The 26,319-nt window shown below is 37.1% G+C and overlaps 1 protein-coding gene across 1 annotated transcript in view; it reads right to left on the reverse strand.

Moving 5' to 3' along the window:
* ABCB7 (ATP binding cassette subfamily B member 7) overlaps positions 1–26,319 on the reverse strand; it is a 114,014-nt gene that overhangs the window by 65,991 nt on the left and 21,704 nt on the right. The window contains exon 2 of the mRNA XM_014827412.3: positions 246–323. Coding sequence (XP_014682898.1) covers positions 246–323 — 78 coding nt within the window. The remainder of the gene's footprint in view (positions 1–245; positions 324–26,319) is intronic.

Genomic DNA, 26,319 nt, shown 5'->3' on the forward strand with positions numbered 1-26,319 from the left:
TTTAGACAGATTTCTCCAGGGGTAGAAAAATATCAAGATTTCTTTCTCCATTTTCAGTAGCAGAATGCTATCTTCATTTCCAGTAGCAGAAACATACCTTGTTATTCATCTTGCTAGTATTTAGAAAAACATGAAAAGGGAAACTATTTGGGAAATATAAAATATGTACTGTAAATTGGAAAATGCTTCAAGGGCTTGCACATTTTTCCTAGTTATACATGGAAGAAGTGTCTGCTAAATCTTACCCTTGTGGCATCTAATAACTGTCTTGAATTGCCATTCCCCAGTCCCTGCCATGTGGTACGTCTTAATGACTCCAGGATCTGCAGAAGAGAAAAAAAGGGGGAAGAAGTTTCAGAGTGGACAGTCAATATTCAAAGATTTCCTTTGTTGCATATAAATATACATAAAATTAAAACCATAGTGAGTGTTAGAGAGATGGTTACACTTTTAATACATGCCTAAAAAGATTAAAAATAAAATGTGTGGTTCACGTATAAGGTCACATATTATTCATTAAAAGTGTCAAACTATTTTCTTTTTGCCCTCTTTCTCTAGGTTTCTCTGTCTTTGTTTCTTAAAGCTGCCAGTCTTCAACCCCATTTCTTTCTTAAATGGCTTTTATGCCCTTTTCAAACACTCCTCCCTTTACTAATTCCCTTTACTGTATTCTATTATGCCCTACCTTGTGTCTGTTCCCTCTTTAGTCTTAATCTGAATGCTAAATTTAGATATTGATCACAAGATCAGTTTTGCCAAATACTTTTATGTACCTAACTGTTAGACTCCAATGAAAGATTCCTTCAGCCAATTTTTTGTCTTGATAATGTTCCAAAACCAGAGTTGAAGGAAGGCAGAATAAAGAACCTCTCCAAGATAGTATCAGATAGACATCTGTAAAATGGACACACAATCTTCTGAAATGTACCATCAATTTAGTGAGGAAAAACTGGCTTCTTGGGTCAAGTCTCTCCCAAAAGGCAGATAATACTTAGGCTTTCCTTAAGCTATAAATGAGTTATACAAATAGATTAATGTCTGAATATAAAAGTTAACACTGTATGCTTCAAAAGAGCAAAAGTGAAATCAACCAAAAAACAACCTCCATATACAAAAAAACTAACCAACTTACTGAGAAAATTAACTCAGTTTTTTTCTAAAATGTAACTGAACAGTAGTTGATTTCTGCTTATGTATATTTGTAAATATATAAGGCAGTCCCTGAATTACAAAAATTTCAAAAGTACTAATGGCTGTTTGCATACTGTCTTGCCAAATCCAATTTCCTACACCACTCCATGTACCCTCAAACCTCCACAAGCCATCCACCGTCAATTATGCCTTTCTGGTGCTTAACTCAATTGCTTTCCTCACTGCCTTTCTCCATACTAAGACCTCATACAAGCTTTACCCCTTCACTTTCCTGTTTTTCATAAGCCCCCACTTCAAGTAACTGCACATCAAGCATGATCATGCATGTTTGCACATGCATATTCAATTTAATCTTCTTTGCCGTCCAAAATTTTTCCAGTTATCTCAAGTAAAATACTATCTACCTTCTTCTCTCCTTTTTCTCAAAACCATACCTATATACGGCCAACAGGTAAAAGATGAACGTCAGTGATACACTCAAATTAACAGCAAAAACATACATTCTGAAGTGATATTGGTCAAAATAGAGACAATGTACCATAAAGTCTAGGCCCTTGAAAGTACTCATAAATCCCCTTCAGAAATTCTAGCTCTCTCTCTATCCTTCTATAATCAAACTATTTTTCCCTTAAGCATCAGGATTCAAGGTAAGTAATTTTTAAATGTTCATATTCAAACTGAACTTCTAGTACCGAAATAGCATTGTTAAAATTACAAACTATTTGAGGCATGTGAAAACCTAGAAAACAATATAATGAACAAAAGTGTACTCACTACACAAGCCTAAGAAATAACAAATGAAAACAAAGCCCCAACAGGCACCTCTACAATGCCATCTCCTCCTGGTTCCCCAGAGAGTATTAGCATTAATTATTTAAAACATCTTTCATTGCAAAATGAAAAATAAGCCTCATAATGGGTTAACTCCTTTTGACGGCTATTCCCACCACTATTTAAAATATCATTCCTATGGAAAAATGTTCTGAGTTTTAAACAACAAACTTACAGACACCTCTGAAACATGATGCATTTGTAACTTAGGGACTATTTCTATTTTTAAAACCCTGAAAGAAGAAGAGTTTACAGCAAAAAAAACCTTTCGCTTAAAAATGGAGGTGGGCAACAAGAGAAAACAAGATGCTTAATTCTGTGAAACTTGATTTGAACATTAGAGGGTTGGATTAGATGCCCTCTAAGGTCCCTTTCAACTCTCAAATTCTATGATTTTTATGGAATTAAACGAAAAGTCTGCTGTTATTAACTGGATTTAAAAAATCTTAACTGAGTAGATTATAATCTATTTCTACAATAAATCTAGCATCTGAACTTATTTATAACACCATCCCTCCAAAGACACACAAAGCAATAACCCATATACTGCTGAAGATAACAGACATGATCGATATGCACAGATAGCAAATAAATGCAGTATACTAATAATGACAACCTCCCAGTCCATATGAAGAGGCAGATAAGTTAAAATGTTTACACTGGAGAGTCACGTTTATTTTATCTAAAAAGGAAGAAATTCTGGAAGAACCTAAAAGTTAAGGGAGGATTCTGTGGCTGCTGAGTGTAATAATAATCATTTAGATCAGCACTATTCATCTACTAATCATTAGAAATATTAATCTTTGACAGACAGTTGTATAGGCACAGTATCTTGCTCCATGTAGACACTCAATAAATATTTATAAAAAGAATATCAACACTAAAACCATCAATCTAGCAGACAGAACTACCTCAACATATATGAGGCCAAGACCAAAACGAGGTGGCTAATAAAATTTAAAGCAATTCCATTACGACTGCATTCTCCCTTTAAAGTAAAAATTTAATTTTTACTAAAAATAATCCTATTAAATAACTTCTTTAATTACCAGATATGATTGCATCCTTTTTTATAATAGTTAACTTTCATAATTCATGTTCAGTGTTTATGACACTTGAAGAATTACCTAATAATAAAAAGAGATTAAAGAACAACTTATAAATCATCAACCAATCAGGAATTTTGGAGTCAATTATATATTCTGCATTTCTGAAGCCTTGGAAGCAAAACTAAGTTTACCACTAGCCATCCACGATGTATGTAAAGCTTAACAGTATCAAGTAGTCGTGTGTAAATATTGTTATCATCTGATCATTCCAAAACCTAAAACATTTAAAATTAAGCTCTGAATACATTTCTAAAGACAAACTGTTATAATTCAAAATTACATTTAACTTACTTTAAAAGCATAAAAGTTTGAGATGAATGTTATTTAAACCAGGTTTTCTTCCCAACTGCCTAGAAACTAGCTGAGAGGGAGAGAAGGGGAAAGGGGTAGGGGAGGAAAACGGGGGGAAGAGAAGGGGGAGGGGAGTGGGGGAGGGGGTGAGAGGGGGTAGAAGGGAAGAGAGGGGAGAGGAGGATAAAATGGTAGACTGATGACTTAGATTTTGTAACTATGTTCCTCAGCTGAAAGTTGAAGGATAAAGGATTTCCTTCTCTGTGTTACACATTCAATAAACGCTTGTAGAATGAACGAATAAATGGCAGCACAGCATAAGGATTTTGGACAGCTCACGTCACTTGAGTCTTCATTCATTAAGCCACAAAATCATCAGGTTGAATTCCATTGCTATAAAATTTGATGACTCTAGAATAGGGGTTGGCAAACTTTTTTTCTCTAAAGGGCCAGATAGTAAATATTGCAGGGTTTGCAGGCATATAATCTCTGTCACAACTACTCAACTCTGACACTGTAGCACAAAAGCAGCCATGGATAATACATAAAAGAATGAATGTGGCTGTGTTCAAATAAAACTTTATTTAGAGACACTGAAATTTGAATTTCATATAATTGTCACTGAAAAATTATTCTTTTAATTCTTTTCCCAACCATCAACATATGTTAACCTCTTAGCATAGAGGTCTTGCAAAAATAAGTGGCATATTGGATTTGGCCCAAGGGCCACAGAGTGCTGACGCCTAGATAAATTCTTAAATAATTTCTACATAATTTCTAAAATCTCTGCTGCCTCTAAGGACTCTGAGAATACCATAACAAAACAAAGCACCTCCACCAAAAATTAGTCACTACCACCATCACAAAAAACCAACTTATGAACAAAAAATATCCACAGAATTCCCCTCTTCCTCAACCAGTTTTCCTTTTACCTACAAAATTTTCACATCTCTGGGGGAACAACATCAGCAGCAAGGCCCATTTAGCAGAGGTACAAAAACTCTTCAGAGAATATTTATGTTTGTTTAGGCAACTTCTGTGAAGAAAGATTAGAAATGGCTGCCATTCAGATAAGAAACTCATTTATCATGACATTTTTGTCATCACAAAACTTGGTCATTGCTTCATATGTTTCGGCTAAGTGGTGTGAGATGCCATGCTGTTTGCTAATACAGCAACAAAGAATTACAAGGCGTTTGCCAAATTCATAGCAATAAAAACCAATGACTGAATATTAAAAGGTAAGAAAAGACTTCAGAACCAATTCATCTTTTTTTTACTGAGGTAACACTGGTTTATAACATTATATAGATTTCAGGTGTACATCATTATAATTCGACTACAGTATACACTACATTGTGTTCACCACCAAAAGTATACTTCCATTCTGTCACTGGACAAATATCTCCCTTTACCCCTTTTGCCCTATCCTACTCCTCTTCCTCTCTGGTAACCACCAGTGTGTTCTCTGTATCTATGTGTTTCTTTTCTTTTCTTTTTTTATCTTCCACATGTCAGTGAAATCAGACAGTTTTGTCTTTCTCTGTCTGACTTACTTCACTTAGCATAATACCCTCAAGGTTCATCCACGTTGTTGCAAATGGCAAAATTTCATTGTTTTTATGACTAAGTAGCATTCCATTGTACAAATATACCACATCTTCTTTATCTGTTCATCCATCGATGGGCACGTTAGTTGTTTCCATGTCTTGGCTATTGTAAATAATGCTGCAATGAACATGGGGTGCATATACCTTTTCAAATGAGTGTTTCATATTCTTTGGATAAATAGCCAGAGGTGGAATAGCTGGATTGTATGGTAGTTCTATTCTTATTTTTTTGAAGAATCTCCATACTGTTTTCAATAATAGCTGGACCAATTTACACGCCCATCAGCAGTGTATGAGGGTTCTCCTTTCTCCACATCCTCTCCAACACTTGTTATTTCTTATCTTTTTAATAACAGCCATTCTGACAGACATGAAGTGGTATCTCACTGTGGTTTTGATTCTCATTTCCCTAATGATTAGTGATGTTGAACATCTTCTCATGTGCTGGTTGGCCATCTGTATATCTTCTTTGGAAAAAATCTTCTGTTCAGATCCTCTGCCCATTTTTTAATTGGGCTGCTTATTTTTGTTGTTGTTGAGTTGTATGAGTACTTTACATATTTTGGATAGTAAGTTCTTATTGGATGTATGATTTGCAAAAATCTTCCCCCAACCAGCAGGCTGCCTTTTTGTTTTGTTGATGGTTTCCTTTGTGTGCAGAAGCTTTTGAGTTTGATGTAGTCTCATTCGTTTATTTCTGCTCTAGTTTCCTTGCCTGAGGAGATATATTCAAAAAGATACTGCTAAGACTGATGTCAGACTGTACTGTCTATGTTTTCTTCAAAGAGTTTTATGGTGTCAGGTCTTACATTCAAGTCTTTAATCTATTTTAAGTAAATTTCTTTGTATGGTGTAAAATAGTGGTCTAGTTTCATTCTTTTGCATGTGGATGTCCAGTTTTTCCAAACCATTTATTGAAGAGAATTTCCTTTCTCCACTGTACATTCTCAGCTCCTTTGTTGAAAATTAGCTGTCCACAGATGTGTGGGTTTATTTATGGACTCTCAATTCTGTTCCACTGATCTGTGTGTCCATTTGTCTGACATTACCATGCTGTTTTGTTTACTATAGCTATCTAACATACTTTGAAATCTGGGAGTGTGATGCCTCCACAGCTTAGTTTGTTTTTTAATCGGGATGACTTTGGTTATCCAGGGTCTTCCGTTGTTTCATATAAATTTTAGGTTTCTTTGTTCTATTTCTGTGAAAAATATCACTGGGATTCTGATAGGGATTGCACTGAATCTGTAGACTGCTTTAGGTAATATGGACATTGTAACTATGTTAATTCTTCCAATCCAAGAGCATGGACTATCTTTCCATTTCTTTGTCGTCTTCGATTTCTTTCAACAATGTCTTATAGTTTTCCATGTACAGGTCTTTCACTTCATTGGTTAAATTTATTCCTAGGTATTTTACTCTCTTTGTTGTGATTGTAAATGAGATTGCTTACTTTATTTCTCTTTCTGCTAGTTCATTGCAAGCATATAAGAAATGCAACTGATTTTTGCATTTTGATTTTGTACCCTGCAACTTTAAAGTATTCATTTATTATTTCTAATAGATTTTTGGTGGATTCTTTAAGGTTTTCTATATACAAAATTATGTCATACATGAATAGTGACACTTTTATTCTTCCTTTCCAATTCAGTAGCCTTTTATTTCTTTCTCTTGCCTAACTGCCGTGGCTAAGACTTCCAATACCATGTTGAATAAGAGGCAAGAGCAGGCATCCTTGTCTTGCTCTTCTTCTATAACGGACAGCTTTCAGTTTTTCACCATTGACTATGATATTAGGTGTGGGTTTGTCATATATGCCCTTTGTTATGTTGTATTTTCCTTCTATACCCATTTTATTGAGAGTTTTTATCAGAAATGGATGCTGAATCTTGTAAAATGCTTTCTCTATATCTATTGAGATGATCATATGATTTTTATTCTTTATTTTGTTAATCTGATGTACCACATCGATTGATTTGCAGAGGTTGAATCATCCTTGCATCCCTGGAATAAATCCCACTTGATCATGGTGTATGATTCTTTTAATGTATTGTTATATTTGGTTTGCTAATATTTTGTTGAAGATTTTTGCATCTATGCTCACCAGTGATACTGGCCTGTACTTTTCTTTTTTCCATTGTCCTTGTCTGTTTTCTTGTATCAGGGTAATATTGGCCTGCTAAAATGAGTGAGGAAATGTGCCCTCCGCTTCAATTTTTTGTTAGAGTTTGAGAAAGACAGGCATTAAACCTTCTTTGAATGTTTAATAGAATTCACCAGAGAAGTCATCTGGTCCTGGACTTTTGTTTTTTCAGAGGTTTTGATTACTCTTTCAATCTCCTTACTAGTGATTAGTCTATTCAGATTCTCTATTTCTTCTTGATTCATTTTGGGAAGGTTGTATGATTCTAAAAGTTATCCATTTCTTCTAGATTATCCACTTTGATGACATATAGCCTTTGACAGTAGCCTATATTGATCCTTTGCAGTTCTGGTGCACCTATTGTAATTTCTCTTCTTTTGTTTCTGATTTCATTTTTTTGAGCCTTCCCTTTTTTTCTTAGTGATCTAGCTAAAGGTTTGTGAATTTTATCTTTTCAAGTTCAGAACCAGCTGTTTCATGAATGTTTTCTATTGTCTTTTTAGCCTCTATTTCCTTTATTCCTGCTCTGATTTTTATTATTGCCTCCCTTCTATAAACTTTGAGCTTTCTTTGTTCTTCTTTTTCTAGTTCCCTTAAGTGTACTGTTAGATTGTTTGAGATTTTTCTTGTTTTTTGAGGTAGGCCTGTATTGCTATAAACTTCCCTCTTAGAACCACTTTTACTATATCCCACAAATTTTGATATGTCGTAGTTTTCATTTTTGTCTCCAGGTAATTTTTTGTTGCTTCACTAATCCAATAATTGTTCTGTAGCATGTTGTTTATTCTCTACATATTTATGACTTTTCCAGCTTTCTTCTTGTAGTTTATTTCTACTTTTATACTGTTGTGGTCAGAAAATATGCTTGATATAATTTCAATCTTAAATTTATTCGGAGATGTTCTGTTTCCCAATATATGGTCTATCCTTGAAAACGTCCCATGTTCACTTGAGAAAAATGTGTATTCTGCTGCTTTGGGATGGAATGTTTTATATATATCTATTAAGTCCATCTGGTCTAATGTTTCATTTAAGGCCAATGCTTCCTTGCTGACTTTCTGTCTGGATGATCTATCCATTGATGTAATGGGGTATTAAAGTCCCCTACTATTATTGTGGTGCTGTCAATTTATCCCTTTAGATCTGTTAATAATTGTTTTATATATTTTAGTGCTCCTATATTAGATGCACATATATTAATAAATGTTGCATCTTCTTCATGGATTGTCCCCTTTACCATTACATAATGTCCATCTTTCTCTCTTGTTATCTTTTTTGGCTTGAGGTCTATTTTGTCTGATATAAGTATGGCTTATATCCTGTTTTCTTTTAGTTGCCATTTGCTTGGAGTATTGTCTTCCATCCCTTTACTTTGAGCTTATGTTTGTCTTTATTTTAGAGCTGAGATGCGTCTCCTGGAGGCAGCATATTGTTGGGTCTTGTTTTCTAATCCATCCAGCCACTCTGTATCTTTTGACTGGCAAATTCAATCCATTTATATCTAGGATGATTACTGATAATATGATGACAATCCTACCATTTTATCTTTTGTTTTCTGGTTGTTCTATATTTTCATTGTTTCTTTGTATTTGTCTGCCATTTCAGTTTGGTGTTTTTATGTGATGTTTCTCAGTTTCCTCTTTTTTTGTGTTTTGTGCCTCTGCTCTGAACTTTTGTTTTTGGATACCATGAGGTTTGTATAAAAGGTCTCATGGATAAAACAGTTCTTTTTCTGCTGACAGTATCTTACCTTCATTTGCCTATATAGGTTGTATCCTTTTCCTCTTCCCCTTCTATGATTTTGCTCTTGCATATCATCCCTTTTTATGGTGTGAATTCAATATCAAATTAAAGTGGTTACAGTTGCTTTTAATGACTTTCCCTTTAATCTTTATGTTATAATAAGAGCTCACCAACCTATTCTGATACAGAGTTGCAAGATACAGATTCTGTTTGGCTATTTATCACTTGCTCAATGTTTTGTGTACCTTTGCCTTTTCACTTTAGGTAGGAAAGATCCTTTCAACATTTCTTGTAAGGCAGTTCTACTGTTGATGAATTCCCTCAGCTTTTGTTTCTCTAGGAAAGCATTTATTTCTCCTTCATATCTGATGATAACTTTGCTGGGTAGAGTATTCTTGACTGATAGTTTTTATTTTTCAATCTTTTGAATATACCACTCCACTCTCTCCTGGCCTGTAGAGTTTCTGCTGAGAAATCTGCTGATGGACTAATGTGGGTTCCCTCGTAGGTTACTGGTTTTTTCTTCCCTGGCTGCCTTTAATATTCTTCCTTTGCCATTGACTTTTGACAGTTTCATTATTGTCTTGCAGAAGATCTTTTTGAATTGAGGTAATTGGGTGTTCTATTAGCTTCATGTATTTGTATATCCAGTTCCTTTTCCAGGTGTAGGAAGTTCTCAGTTATTAGTTCTTTAAATAAGTTCTCTTCTCCTTCTGGAATACCCACTATGTTTATGTTGCCCTTTCTAATGGAGTCAGAGAATTCTCATTGAATTTCTACATTTTAAAAAAATCTTAATTCTCTCTCCTCTTCTACCTGCATCATTTCTAGGTTTCTATCTTTGAGGTTCCTAAGTCTGTCTTCCATATGGTCTGCTCCATTTCCAAAGCTTTCTAATGCATTCTTCATCTCATTTATTGAGATCCTCAGCTCCAGAATTTATTTGGTTCTTTTTCAGAGTTTCGATCTCTTTAGTAAAATATTCCTTTTGTGCATTAATTTTATTCCTGACACCATTTCTGAGCTTTCTTGTAGCTTGTTGAGTTTCTTCATGACAGTTGTTTTTAATTCTTTATCAGATACAATCTTACATGACTTTGGTTTCTGAGGAACTGTTATTTTCTTTCTGTGATGCTGTTACGGTGGCTTTTCATAGTGCTTGATGAATCATTCCTCTGCCGGTGCATTTGTCATAGCAAATGCTTTTCTTATTTAGGTTTAGCTATGTTTGTTTTGATTCTAACTATTCAATTGGCTGTATATTAGAGGCCTTTCTTTTTTCAGTAGGTGGCGCTATAGTGCCAATTTTTGGTTTCTGTTACCTGAGCTGCCTCTGGCATATTTGAAGTTTGGCACTTTCCACTCTCCATCCCTTCTATTAGGGGTGTTGCTGGCACCCTCCTCATCACCACCAGTACCTCTGGGGTCACTGATGCCTTGCTATTGCTGGTGTTGCTGCAGTCACTGCATTTTCCACCAGGGTACAGGGATGGTGATACCTCTACCGTATCTGGGATCACCTGGGTCAGAAGCATCCCCACTATGGCAGGGCTATGGGAAGGGTGGAGATGGAGCTGGGTTTGCAGAGCACTCGCTCCATTGTTGCTGTTTCCTTGTGGCCACAGGTGCCACTGCAGTTGAGAGGTCAGAGTTGTGTGCGCACCTTGCTGCTCTACTTGGCTCTGAGCTGCAGGGGCCTGGGATTGCAGGGTTCCACCTCCATTGCTGCTCTGCTCCCCATGGCCACAGATGCTGCTGCAGCTAAGAAGCCAGAGTCTCACATGCACCTCAGCTGCTGCCCACCAAGTTCTCTGTGGCTGAGCATGGCTGGCTTGGCCTCCACAGCCAGGGGGCTAGGATGCTGGGCACCACATTCACTGTTCCCCCAGTTTGCCTCCTCTATGTGTTCCAATCCACCCACCTTCGTATGTACTGATGTGTAGGTCTCTCTGGCATCCTGTGTTGGGAAATGTAGCCTTTGTTGAGTTATGGATGCTTTACTCACTGTAGAGTGAAGGGGAAAGACCAAGGAAGCATCTCTGCCACCATGATGATGACCCAATCCCTTTTAAATCATGAAACTAGGGGACAAATGCATAAAGAGAACTTTCTTTATCACATTAAGAATAATTCACTAACAGTGCATTTTAGACACATTTAATAGTGAATTATTTCATTGGGCTAGTTTATTAGAACCCAGGAACTTTAAAAAATTGGAATGAATCTGTCAGTACTTCTAAGATTCCTAGCCCTACTGTGTTTGTGCACAGAATGGAAACATTACCACACATTTCACACTGCAGCTAGAATGCTGAGATAATGTGAAAGAAGCCGAGAAAGTGGAATTGGACCTCTTTTCTGCTACTTCATAGTTTCAACTTTCAGTCTTTATGTTTACTAATATGGACTGGGGAGAGAACTCTCAAGCACATTTCTTAACTCTAGGTTCCATAGCTAGACGATCCGAACCAGTAGCAGACCTTCTACTTTGTTCAGTTACATTTTTCTATAAATGCTCATTTATGTTTTTTGCTTTTTATGGATGTGTCAGATTGCCACTGACAAGTAAATTACCTAGAAAATTACCCTAACCTCATACAAGATAGGATTTTCATTTACTTGGGTCATTCTGCAAGGCTCACTATGCAAGTCATATCCCAAATATCCTGGTTTTCTTTATAAGCATTTCAACAAAGTCTGATCACAGTCAGTCCTTTGGTAGGAAATATGTGACATATTCTTTGCTTCTAACACAGGTGCAGACTAAGAGAATATTGATGTAAACACAAACTGAACTCCAGTGCTTATAAATGATACCTAATGAGTTCCTGCTGAGCACTAGATGGAAAAGGTAATTTAAAGAAGGTATTTGGTTTTGTTGATTTTAAATTCCTTTTGCCTTATCCTTATATAGTCTCTTTCTAGCACGCTAAAAGTTAATTTCTACTACAGAAGTAGGTAAACATGGGCATTTGGGGCTGATAGCTATCTGCCACTCCCCTCAACATGGGTCTCTCCTCTTTATTTCCTTACTATTCTCTCTCTTTTTATGTGTTTGTAGATTTCTCATTCTCTTCTATATGTCTATTTTCTAATTGTTAGCTTAGTACTGCTAATGGTACTCAAACCTGAGAAGGCTGCCAACCTCTATTCTATTATCTCTTCATGGTCTAATTGAACAAAGACATCATACAGAATGCAACTATGTATTTCTGGTAACACAATATTGCCCAAAACAGTTGAATTAGCTTCTCAAATGAAAAAATGGACCTTTCAAAAGATATTATACTCCCTGAAACATACATACACAAAAATGTCTCAATTTTGCTGCCTCTGATTTATCTCATTTATCTATTTGGGCCCTGAAAATCTGTCAGAGTTTTTTCTAAAAATATCCACTCTTCTTTTCAACTGCACTTTCAAAATTTCATAAGGTAACCATAATTCATGAAATGGTTAGAACACTTAATTTCACATAATGCCAGGAAGAAAACTGACAGCTCTCTTAGAAGCATTTTAAGAGCTGTGTTTTTTCCTAAATGCCTTGAAGAGAAGCACCTAGAGCCTTAAAGTCACGCTCAAATGTTTCAAGAGTAAACAAACCTTGTTCTAAATTGTCATATCAACCTTCTTAAATTGGATTCACCATTGTAACACAAAAAGGTTTTTATCTTACATACTGTACAAAACAAAAAATTTAAATACATGATCCTTACACTTTAGGAGTTTATAATCTAAAACTGACAGATGCAGGCACAAATATCACAGCAAGACAAATGCAATGTTAAGAGATAACTTGACTACCTTCTCACTATCATCCAGTCCCCAAAACGCCTTCAATTTTAGTTCATACCTGGAGATGCTTAGCCCAGAACAGAATAGCAGATTCACTGATGGTCAGGGTAGTTAGTATTTTATCCAATTTTCATATTTTCATTTTGATCTTGGTTTGCTAAGGTTTTCTGCATTATAAAGCAATGTGGATTAGAAACACCTATACTACTATCATTTTTAGTAAGAACTATAGCACCTACCATTCACTAAGCACTTACTATTTGACTCATCTTCTACCGAACACTGCATTATCTTATTTCATTTTCACTACAACCCAAGGTATCTATTATTATTATTCTCATTTTACAGACTAGATACTAAGGCTCAGAAAGGCTGCTTTGCTTGAGTTCCCATAGCTAGTAAGTGGTGGAATGGAGATGCATATTCCTAACCTTATTGATACTAACAACAACAACAGTATCTGTAGACATAGTGGAATTTACTGTCACCTTCCTGATCAATAACCTTGAAACAGCTAGGTTTCTATTGTTAACAAGGCACAGGTAACATTGTTTGTTTTTGGTAAAAGCGTCAATGCAATTGTGATGTTAAAAATAGTGTGACATCACCAAAAGCGGCAGAGTATGGAATGCCAAAAATGTGTACCTCTACTAAGGCAATGATTACGCTGTCAAAAACTGACAGAAACAACTTCATTAGAACTTTGTAATCCAATAAAAACAACCTATAATAACGAGGGAGAACGTAATGAAGAAAGAAGTTGCTAAATTTCAGTAGAGTGTGTTATGCATTTGTGCATCCTCACCTACCATCCTCCATTCCCCAGATCAGCAGCAGCCATGGGGATGGATGGTATCTCTCATTCCTGGTATGACTTGATGGTACCAGAGGAAGAGATATGGGCCTTGTTCAAATTAAAGATGAAAGATCTCATATCAGAAGAGCATATAGAGTGCCAAGAGAAAAATAACAAAAAAAATCTAGACATATTCACAACAGAATTTTGGAATATCAAAGTGAAAGAATATATTCTAAAAGAATCCTGAAAGAATAACAAAAGTAAAAAAAAAACAGATTAGCATCAGACTTTTCAACAAATTAGACTGAATGCAAAAAGACAATGGAGTAGGATTTTCAGAGCATTGAAGGAAAAGAATGTCACACCTAGAGTTTTGTATACAACTAAACTGTCTTTCAAATATGATGGCATTCTGGGCACAGAATTTGGTTTGCACTCCCATATTCACTGCAGCATTATTCACAACAGCAAAAATGTGGAAACAACCTAAATGTCCATCAATGTGTGGATAAAGAAAATGTAGTAAATACATACAATGGAATATTTTTTATCCTGTCATGTGTGGCAACATGGATGAACCTGGGGGATATCATGCTAAGTGGAATAATCCACTCACAGAAGGATAAATACTGCATGGTTCCAATTAGAATATGTATCTAAAGTAGTCAAACTCATAGAGGCAGAAAGTAGAATGTTGGTTGCCAGGGGTTGGGGGGAGGAGGAAATGGGAAATTGCTGTTCAATAGGTATAAAAGGTTCAGTTATGCAAAATGAAAAAGTCCTAGAGATTTCCTGTAAAACATTGTGCTTAAAGTTAACAATCTTGTACTGCACACTTAGAAACTTGTTAAGACGGCAGATCTCAAGCTGTTTTTTACCACAATAAGGAAAAAAAGTTAAAATTCATTTGATGAAGAAGATGACAGAGCAGTGAAAGCATAATATTTTCATCTTCTTGAATTCTCACATTCCAAACAGAATAACTACACAAAACCAAGAACAGAACTTATGAACAATATTTACAACAAAATTAGGACATAAGAAATCCCCTTGAACCTCAAAATATAAGCACAAGGAGAGAAACCACCAACTGCCACATGATCTGCATGGTATCAGAATTTGTGTGGTAATAAGCAGAGGCCATAGTCATACTTGAGACTAGGAGAAAACCCATATAGTACTCACTGGAAAACACAGTGGCCAAATTAGGAACAGTAGGTGAAAATGGAAAGGCTTTTGTCCATTCCAATAGTGGATGAATGCAAGGGATCTGGGATAATAAGTTCTGAAGGAGCTGGAGCAGTCTAATCTAAAGAACTCTCAAAATTGACCAACAAAGGCTCCCTTTCAGGACACAATGAGGAGAAACTGCTGGAAGTGGAATTAAAATTGGGCAGGGCAAGGACAATAGAAACAAAAGAAAAGAAGGCCTAGATAAAAGTAAGGAAGGGGAAGAGAGACAGAGTATCGCTGAAAACGGCACAAAAGGGAGCTCTATGACGTTAGAAAAGCTAGCGTAAGTCACCCTCCATCTAAAAGATCAGGTAAAGTCATTTCACATAAAAATAAGCAACAGAAAACTATCAAGATTAAACTCTGTACAAAGTTAGCATAAGAAACACAAAATAATGAACAGAATGATAGTGCTATAGACAAGAAAAGCACAACAAAAAGACATGCTTATAAAACAGATCAAAAGTATAAATTATCTCAAAATAAGCTAGAAATTAAGAAAAAGACACAATATATAAAAGAATATAAATGAAAATAGGGTAAACTCAGAAATAAGATGAGAGAACTCAAGAAAGAATTAGAAATAAAAGGAAACATATTTTAGAAAAAAAGCCCAAATTACAAGAACAAACACACAAGGGCAAATAAGCTCAACAAACAATGTCTTAAGAAAAGCAGAAGGTGAGAAGGTAGAAAATGCTAATAACCAAAATAAACGAGGGGCCGGCTCCATGGCTGAGTGGTTAAGTTCGCATGCTCCACTTCGGCGGCCCAGGGTTTCACTGGTTTGGATCCCGGGCGCGGACATGACACCACTCATCAAGTCATGCTGAGGTGGCATCCCACATAGCACAACCATAGGCACTCACAACTAGCATATACAACTATGTACTGGGGGCTTTGGGTAGAAGAAGATTGGCAACAGATGTTACTTCAGGTGCGAAAAAAATAAAATGAAATAAATGAATGAGACAAAAAAGGATTCAAGAGAAAGTGATATAATTGAAGACAGGAAAAGAAGATACAGCATATGAATAACAGATGGTCCTCAAGAAGAAAATTAAAGTGCATTTCCCAGTTTCAAAACTTAATACAAAACTAAAGTAATTAAGACAAGGGGATACTAGCATAAAGACAGAAATATAGATCAATGGAACAAAATTAAGAGTCCAGAAATGAACCAATACATTTACTGTCAATTGACTTTTGACAAGGGTGTCAAGAAAAAAAAATAGAAGAAAGTCTACCCTCTCACAAATGGTCTTGGAGCAACTGGATATCCACATGTAAAAGAATGAATCAGGGGCTGGCCTGGTGCTGCAGCAGTTAAGTTCGCACGTTCTGCTTCTCGGCAGCCTGGGGTTCACCGGCTCAGATCCCAGGTTTGGATAGGGCACCACTTGGCAAAAAGCCACGCTGCGGAAGGCGCCCCACGTATAAAGGGGAGGAAGATGGGCATGGATGTTGGCTCAGGACCAGTCTTCCTCAGCAAATGAAGAGGATTGGCAGTAGTTAGCTCAAGGCTAATCTTCCTCAAAAAAAACCAACCTCACAATGGATTGATTACCAAATTATAAGAATATGAATTACAAGGAAAACAAAAGAAACATAGAAAACTTAGAAGAAAACATACAGAGAAGTTTTTATTTTTGCTTTTGTTGCCTGTGCTTTTGGTATCACATCCAAAAAATCTTCACCAAGACCAAGGTCAAGGAACTGTCTCTCATGTTTTCATCTAAGAATTTTATGGTGTCAGGTCTTAAGTCTTTAAGCCGTTTTGAGTTGACTTTTGTGTACGGTGTAAGAGAAGGGTCCTATTTCATCCTTTTGCATGTGGATACCCAGTTTTCCCAACACTATTTACTTTTTTTTTTAAAGACGACTTTATTTTTTTTGCTGAGGAAGATTCTCCTGAGCTAACATTGGTTGCCAATCTTCCTCTTTTTGTATGTGAGCCACCACCACAGCATGGCCACTGACAGATGAGTGGTATAGGACTACACCCAGGAACAGAACCTGGGCCGCCAAAGCAAAGCATGCTGAACTTAACTATTAGGCCACCGGGGCTGGCCCCAACACCACTTATTGAAGAGATTATCTTTTCCCCATTGTGTATCTTTGGCACCTTTGTTAAGGGTAGTTGACCATATATGCCTATTTCTAGGCTCTCAATCCTGTTCCATTGTTCTATACGCCTGGTTTTATGCCAGTACCACAATGTTTTGACTACTATAGCTTTGTAATAAAATTTTAAAACAATCAAGAGAAGGGGCGGAGCAAAATGGCAGGGTGAGCTGACCCGGGATTCTCTCCCCTCCAAAATACAACAAAGGATTGGAAGAACCGAATTTCAGAGAATAAACATAATGCCAGCTCGTTAGAGACCTACAATACCAAGAAGGCGGACATCATAAACCCTACTTACAGCCTCGGAGGCGCTGGAACGGTAGGAGAGAACATCGCTCCCTCCCCTAGAGTCTGCGATCGCTGCAGTGCGAGTCGGGAAGGAGCGGGGGAGGGGCCGCGCGACCGGGGGATCATCCAGGACTCCTGCCCTGGTACAGTGGAAACCTGCTGATGGGGGGAAAGCTTCCAGCCGTGAGGACCCCATAAACCAAGGGCCTTGGGAGACCAGAGAACAGAACTGATCTGAACCCAGACTGGCGTGTGTGACTAACGGCCCCCCCCCACCCCCCACCCCCCACCCCCCACCCCCCACCCCCCACCCCCCGCAAAGCCAGTGGGCGCAGCAATCTTGCCCTAAGGTGGAGAGCTCATAACACGTGGCTCTCAACCCCCATCTAGTGGCGACAGCCTGTAACTGCAACCAGATTCTACCACCATGCAAAAAAACCACTCCTCTACCATCCAGCAATTTATAAAAGCCCCAGACCAGAAGGAAAACAAGAAAAACATAGAATTAAGTCCTGAGGACTTGGAATTAGGTAAACTAAGTGATAATGAGTTCAGAGCAGCTATAATCAAAAAACTCAATGAGGTAGAGAGAGAGATAGAGAAACAAGCCGAGTTCTGGAGTTACTTCACAAGAGAGTTTGAAAGCATAAAGAAGAATCAAACAGAATTACTTGAGATGAAAAACACAATGGACCAGATAAAACAGAATACGGATTCCCTGAATGCCCGTGTAGAGAATATAGAAGAGCAAATTAACATAATTGAAGATAGACAGGCTGAATGGCTCCAGACAGAGGAAGAAAGAGAACTAAGAATTTAAAAAAATGAGGAAAATCTCCGAGAGATAATGGATTCAATGAGGAGTAAGAACATAAGGATCATAGGAATTCCCAAGAGTATGGAAAAGGAAAATGGAGCAGAAACTGTGCTTAACGAAATTATTGAAGAGAACTTCCCAAATCTAGGGATCAACGGAGAAATGTGTGTAGAGGAGGGTTTTAGATCTCCTGGATTTGTCAATGTAAAAAGAGCTACCCCAAGGCACATAGTAGTAAAATTGGCAAAAAGGAAAGATAAGGAAAAAATACTCAGGGAAGTAAGAAAAAAAAAGAGAATAACCTATAAAGGAGCCCCTATCAGACTGTCAGCGGATTTCTCTACAGAAACCCTACAAGCTAGGAGAGAATGGAGTGACATAATCAAAGCTTTAAAGGATAAGAATCTTCAGCCAAGAATACTCTATCCAGCAAGAACTTCCTTCAGATATGAGGGAGAAATTAAATCTTTTCCAGACAAACAAAAGTTAAGGGGATTTGTAACCAAAAGCCCTCCATTACAAGAAATCCTCAAGAAGGCTCTCATACCTGAAAAAAGAAAAAAGGGAGAAAGGGGACACAATCCACAGACTAGAGAGACCGATGGATAGAACCAGAACAGGATAGCAATTATTCAATTATAGCATTAGGGTAAAGGTAAGGAAACTACCAAAGCAAGGACGATCTTATCACTCTAACTACAAATTAATAAGACGAGTTGGAATAAAAAATGAAAATAATTATTTAGGAGGGGAAGAGCAAAGGGTCTAAATCAGTATTGGGCAAGTAAGAGACCACCAGAGAATAGACTATATTATACATGAGATTCTAAATACAAACGTCAAGGTAGACACTAAAATAAAGTACAGAACAGAGTCACAAATCATAAATAAGGAAAAATCTAAGAAACCTAGCATAAGAAATTGCAGTATTAAATGGGTAGCTTAAAGCAAACAGGGAAAGAAACGCAGGAAAGCAAGATAATGAGTGACAGATTAACAGCATTAAGTCCACATGCATCAATAATCACTCTCAATGTAAATGGATTGAACTCTCCAATAAAAAGACACAGAGTGGCAAAATGGATTAAAGAACATGATCCAACAATTTGTTGCCTCCAGGAAATACACCTCAGCCCCAAGGACAAACACAGACTCAGGGTGAAGGGGTGGAGGACAATACTTCAAGCAAATAGAAAGGAAAAGAAGGCAGGTGTTGCAATTCTTATATCAGACCAAGTGGATTTCAAAATAAGACAGGTAAAGAGAGACACAGAGGGACAATATATGATGATCAAAGGGACACTTCATCAAGAAGAAATAACGCTTATAAATATCTATGCACCCAACACAGGAGCACCAAGATTCGTAAAGCAACTATTAACAGGCCTAAAGGAAGATGTTAAAAACAAAACAATAATAGTAGGAGACCTCAACACCCCACTCACATCAATGGACAGATCATCCAGACAGAAAATCAACAAGGAAATAGTGGAGCTAAATAAAAAACTAAAACAATTGGACTTTATAGATCACTTCATCCTGAAAGAGCTGAATACACATTCTTCTCAAGGGCACATGGAACATTCTCAAGGATAGACCATATGTTGGGAAACAAGGCAAACCTCTACAAATTTAAAAAAATTGAAACAATAACAAGCATGTTCTCCAATCATAGTGCTATAAGGCTAGAAATTAATTACAAGATAAAAGCTGAGAAAGGCACAAAGATGTGGAGACTAAACAACACACTACTGAACAAGCAATGGATCATTGAAGAAATTAAAGAAGAAATCAAAAAATACCTGGAAACAAATGAAAATGATAGCATGCCATACCAACTCATATGGGATACAGCAAAAGCTGTATTAAGAGGAAAATTTATCGCAATACAGGAACATCTTAACAAACAAGAAAAATCCCAAATAAGCAACCTTAAAGCACACCTAACTAAACTAGAGAAAGAAGAACAAATGAAGCCCAAAATCAGCAGAAGGAGAGAAATAATAAAAATCAGAGCAGAAATAAATACTATTGAAACGAAAAAGACAGTAGAAAGGATCAATGAGACAAAGAGCTGGTTTTCTGAGAAGATAAATAAAATTGACAAACCACTAGCCAGACTTACAAAGAAAACAAGGGAGAAAGCTGAAATAAACAAAATCAGAAATGAGCGAGGAGAAATAACAGCAGACTCTGCAGAAATACAACAGATTATAAGAGAATATTACAAAAAACTATATGCCAACAGAATGGATAACCTAGAGGAAATGGATAAATTCTTGGACTCCTACAATCTCCCAAAGCTCACTCAAGAAGAGGCAGACAATTGGAACAGACCAATCACAAGGCAAGAGATTGAAACAGCAATCAAAAGCATCCCAAAGAATAAAATCCCAGGACCAGATGGCTTTCCTGGGGAATTCTACCAAACTTTCAGAGAGGATTTAATACCTATCCTTTTCAAGCTATTCCAAAAAATTAGGGAAGATGGAACACTTCCTAACACATTCTATGAGGCCAACATCACGCTGATACCAAAACCTGACAAGGACTCCACGAAAAAAGAGAACTACAAGCCAATATCACTGATGAACATAGATGCAAAAATTCTAAACAAAATTTTGGCAACCAGAATTCAGCAATTCATCAAAAGGATCATACATCAGGATCAGGTGGGATTCATACCAGGGACACAGGGATGGTTCAACATCCGCAAATCAATCAACGTGATACACCACATCAACAAACTGAGGAATAAAAACCACATGATCATCTCAATAGATGCAGAGAAGGCATTTGACAAGATCCAACAGCCATTTATGATAAAAACTCTGAACAAAATGGGCATAGAAGGAAACTACCTCAACATAATAAAGGCCATCTATGACAAACCCATAGCCAACATCATACTCAATGGGCAAAAACTGAACCCCATCCCCCTGAAAACAGGAACGAGACAAGGATGCCCTCTATCACCACTCTTATTTAACATAGTACTGGAGGTCCTGGCCAGAGCAATCAGGCAAGAAAAAGGAATAAAAGGAATCTAAATAGGGAGGGAAGAAGTGAAACTCTCGCCGTTTGCAGACGACATGATCTTATATAGAGAAAACCCCAAAGAATCCATTGGAAAACTGTTAGAAGTAATCAACAACTACAGCAAAGTTGCAGGGTATAAAATCAATTTGCATAAATCAGTAGCATTTCTATACTCCAGTAATGAACCAACAGAAAAAGAACTCAAGAACACAATACCACTCACAATCGCAACAAGAAGAATAAAATACCTTGGGGTAAATTTAACTAAGGAAGTGAAGGACCTATATAATGAAAATTACAAGGCCTTTCTGAGAGAATTGGATGATGACATAAGGAGATGGAAAGACATTCCATGTACATGGATTGGAAGAATAAACATAGTTAAAATGTCCGTTCTACCTAAAGCAATCTACAGATTCAATGCCATCCCAATCAGAATCCCAATGACATTCTTTACAGAATTAGAACAAAGAATCCTAAAATTCATATGGGGCAACAAAAGACCCCGAATTTCTAAAGCAATCCTGAGAAAAAAGAACAAAATGGGAGGCATCACAATCTCTGACTTCAAAACATACAATAAAGCTACAGTAATCAAAACAGCATGGTACTGGTACAAAAACAGGTACACAGATCAATGGAACAGAATGGAAAGCCCAGAAATAAAACCAAACATCTATGGACAGCTTATCTTTGACAAAGGAGCTGAGGGCATACAATGGAGAAAAGAAAGTCTTTTCAACAAATGGTGCTGGGAAAACTGGAAAGCCACATGTAAAAGAATGGAAATTGACCATTCTTTCTCACCATTCACCAAAATAAACTCAAAATGGATAAAAGACCTAAAGGTGAGACCTGAAACCATAAGGCTTCCGGAAGAAAACGTAGGCAGTACACTCTTTGACATCAGTATTAAAAGGACCTTTTTGGATACCATGCCTTCTCAGAGAAGGGAAACAACAGAAAGAATAAACAAATGGGACTTCATCAGACTAAAGAGCTTCTTCAAGGCAAATGAAAACAGGATTGAAACAAAAAAACAACCCACTAACTGGGAAAAAATATTTGCAAGTCATATATCTGACAAAGGCTTAATATCCATAATATATAAAGAACTCTCAAACTCAACAACAAAACATCAAACAACCCAATCAAAAAATGGGCTGGAGACATGAACAGACATTTCTCCAAAGACACACTGATGGCCAATAGGCACATGAAAAGATGCTCATCATCGTTGATCATCAGGGAAATGCAAATCAAAACTACACTAAGATATCACCTTACACCCGTTAGAATGACAAAACTATCTAAAACTAATAGTAACAAATGTTGGAGAGGTTGCGGAGAAAAAGGAACCCTCACACACTGCTGGTAGGAATGCAAACTGGTGCAGCCACTATGGAAAACAGTATGGAGATTCCTCAAAAAATTAAAAATAGAACCAGCATACGATCCAGCCATCCCACTACTGGGTATTTATCCAAAGAGCTTGAAGTCAGCAATCCCAAAAGTCCTATGCACCCCAATGTTTATTGCAGCATTATTTACAATAGCCAAGACGTGGAAGCAACCTAAGCGCCCAGCAACAGACGAATGGATAAAGAAGATGTGGTACATATATACAATGGAATACTACTCAGCTGCAAAACAGAACAAAATCATCCCATTTGCAATAACATGGATGGACCTTGAGGGAATTACGTTAAGTGAAATAAGTCAGCGAGAGAAGGATAATCTGTGTATGACTCCACTCATACGAGGAATTTAAAATTATGGACTAAGAACAGTTTAGTGGATACCAGGGGAAAGGTGGGGTGGGGGGTGGGCACAAAGGGTGAAGTGGTGCACCTACAACATGACTGACAAACATTAATGTACAAGTGAAATTTCACAAGATTGTAACCTATCATTAACTCAATAAAAAAAATTTTAAATCAGGAAGTGTGTGATGACTGCAGCTTAGTTCTTGCTCAAGATTGCTTTCGCTATTCAGGGTCCTCTGTGGTTCCATATGAATTTTAGATTGTTTTTTCTACTTCTGTGAAAAATGCCTTGGAATGTTAATAGATATTGCATTGAATCTGTTGATTGCTTTAGGCAGTACGGATATTTTAACAATATTAATTCTTCCAATATATAGACATGAGATATCTTTCCACTTACTTGTGCCTTCTTCAATTTCCTTCATTAATGTCTAGTAGTTTTCGGTGTACAGATCTTTCACATCCTTTGTTGTTTTCTTAAGTATTTTATTCAGTTTGATGCTATTATAAAAAGGATTGTTTTCTTAATTGCTTTTTCAGACAGTTCATTGTTAATGTACAAAAACACAACTGAGTTGTCTATGTACATTTTGCATCCTTCAACTTTACTAAATTCATTTATTAGTTTTAACAGTTTTTTGGTGACGTCTAGGGTTTTCTATATATAAGATCATGTCATCTGCACACAGAGACAATTTTACTTCTTCCTTTCCAATTTAGGATGCCTCTTACTTGATTATTTTAACAAAATGCTCTGGCTAGGACTTCCAGTATTATGCTGAATAAAAGTGGTGAGGGTGGGCACCTTGTCTTGTTCCTGATCTTAAAGGAAAAGCTTTCTGCTTTTCATTGTTGAATATGATGTTAACTGTGGGCTTGTCATACTGTAGGCCTTTACTATGTTGAGGTATATTCCTTCTATACCTAATTTTTTCAAAGTCTTTTTCTTATCATGAAAGGATGCTGAGTTTTGCCTAATGCTTTTTCTGCATCATTGGACATGATCATATGATTCTTATCCTTCATTCTGTTGATGTGGTGTACCACTTTCATTAATTTGCAGCCAAAGAGCCAGGGTCTGGAGCACGAGCGTGTGCAAAATGGTCACAGTTCTGAGGTCTGGGGCATGCATACACCACAGTGGCTCCTTCTTGTGAGGGAGGGGGCAGCAGTGTCTCACTCTCTGGGAGGGGGATCCATGGTGGTGATAGCTATTGGTTACTTCAGTGGCAAAAGCTGCTCCAAGTGTCTTCAGCAGAGGAGGCCACTAGGGTCTGCATGGGAAATACTACAAGAGCCTCAGCTGTGAAAGCTGCAGGGAGGTCACGGCTGTTGCAGGGCTGTTGAGGTCCTCAGAGGTAAAGTCTGCTGGGGTCCTCTGCAGGGCAGGCCACTGGGGATGGCGGTATCACCGGCCATGTGGTTGACACCAATAGCCCCATCCTTCTTTGTTCTAAAGCCTCTCCAGACGTCTCAACTATGCCTATCTCCCCAGCAATCCCTTCTATGCAGCTATTCTGTGTGTTTTGTTTCTTTTTTCCTCTTCTGTGTTGCTATAGTTTGCTATATACTTGCTATAGTTTTCAATTGGACTCTGGAGCCCTCCCCAGAGCTTTTTTTCTTCATAGGTAGGTGTCCAATTGCTACTTTTTATGGGGGTCAGAAAGCTGGTATCACCTACTCCATCATTTTCCTGACATCTCCCTGGGCGTGAACCTTTTTTAAGGTTTTGATCCATTTGGCAAACTGCCCTCCAGAAATGCTGTGCCAACTTACATTCGCAAAAGCACTGCATAAGAATCATTTCACTGCAGGAACACTGGTGTGTATATGTATGTATTTACTATTGTCAACTGAACAGAATGTAAAATATTTGGTTGTTGTTAATAACTCATATTTCTTTTTTTTCTGAATTTGAGCATCTTTTCATATACTTATTGACTATTCATCTAATATCTCTTTTTCTATGAATGGCCTGTTCACCTCTTTATCTATCTTTCAATTGGGCTTTTGGCCTTTAAGATAAAATTCATTTGTATGAGTTCTTTATATGTTATAGCTATCAACTCTTTATTGGCTTATGTTACAAAAATTGATCTTTTTTATGTCATCCTTGAGAAAGAAATATGTATTTTTACATATTAAATTTACCCGTTTCATTTGTTTATTCTTTTGCTCTTATACTTAGAGAGCTCATTCTTACCCTGGGAGTAGATAAATGATCATATCATTTCTTTTCAATGATTTAAGGTTCGATTTTATAATATTTAATCATTAATCCATTCAGTTTATTTTTGTATATGATATTAAGTAAAGATTTAGGTCTTTTTTTCCCCTGATTTAAAATTTAAGGAATTTGTCAAACACTAAATTTATATTTAGGTCTGTTTCAACATTTGTTATTTGGTCTCATTAATCTCTGTCTACTCATATGCTAGTACCATACGCTTTAATTTATATACAGTCTAATATCTAGCAGAATAAGTTTCTCCCTTCAAAAATGCATGCAGTACTCTTTCTCCAAAATCTTCTTGGCTTTTCTCACCAGTTTATTCTTCCGGAAAAACTATGAAAATAATTTTGTGAAAGTCTCGTCAAAAATTCTTGTGACGATTTTGATTGGAATTCCATTAAAGCTATTAATTAATTTGGGGAGAATCAACATCAGTGTAATATTGAATATTCTAGTATATTTACCCATCTATTCAAATTGTCTTTTACTATCCTTGGTAACAATTGTTAGCTTTGGTCATAAGGGTCTTAAACAGTCTGTATAAATTTATTCCTAATGTGTGTATGTACTGGTGATATTGTGAGGTCTGGGGCATGCGTGCACAATAGTGGCTCCTTCTTGTAAGGGAGGGGGCAGCAGTGTCTCACTCTCTGGGAGGGGGAGGTCCATGGTGGTGATGGCTGTTGGTTACCTCAGTGGCAAAAGCTGCCCCAGTGTCTTCAGCAGAGGAGGCCACTAGGGTCTGCATGGAAAAACACTACACGAGCCTCAGTTGTGAAAGCTGCAGGGAGGTCATGGCTGTTGTAGGGCTGTTGAGGTCCTCAGAGGTAAAGTCTGCTGAGGTCCTCTGCAGGGCAGGCCACTGGGGACAGCTGTATCACCAGCCCATTATACTTTCTATATATCTAGGGCATCTTCACAATGCATGAAAGTATGTAGAACTGGTGTACCAGTCTGTACAATCATGTACTTACAGATTAAAAGCTTATATGTAGATATTTGTGCAGATATTATCTATCAGAATCACTTAAGGAGTTTTTAAAGAATACATTCTTCCCCGACTCCTACCACAAGCCAACCTTCCTTCTTGAAACATTTGCCTACCTCATAAGTATCTAAGAATAACTTTCTATGATTATTAAGATTATTGTCTTCTGAACACAACCAACAAGGTCTCGTATACTTATGCTCCCACTTACCTCTCCAGCTTTATCTTGTAGCATCTTACCATGTGCTCCTCTACTCCCTTATCACCACACGGCTTCCCTCAGCATGAAACCCTCTTCCTTTTCTTCTTTGCCTAGTTAACTCCTAGGCATCCTTCAGATCTCAGCTTAGAGGTA

Source organism: Equus asinus, chromosome X, assembly GCF_041296235.1.
Source record: "Equus asinus isolate D_3611 breed Donkey chromosome X, EquAss-T2T_v2, whole genome shotgun sequence".
In the NCBI taxonomy this organism is placed as follows: Eukaryota; Metazoa; Chordata; class Mammalia; order Perissodactyla; family Equidae; genus Equus; species Equus asinus.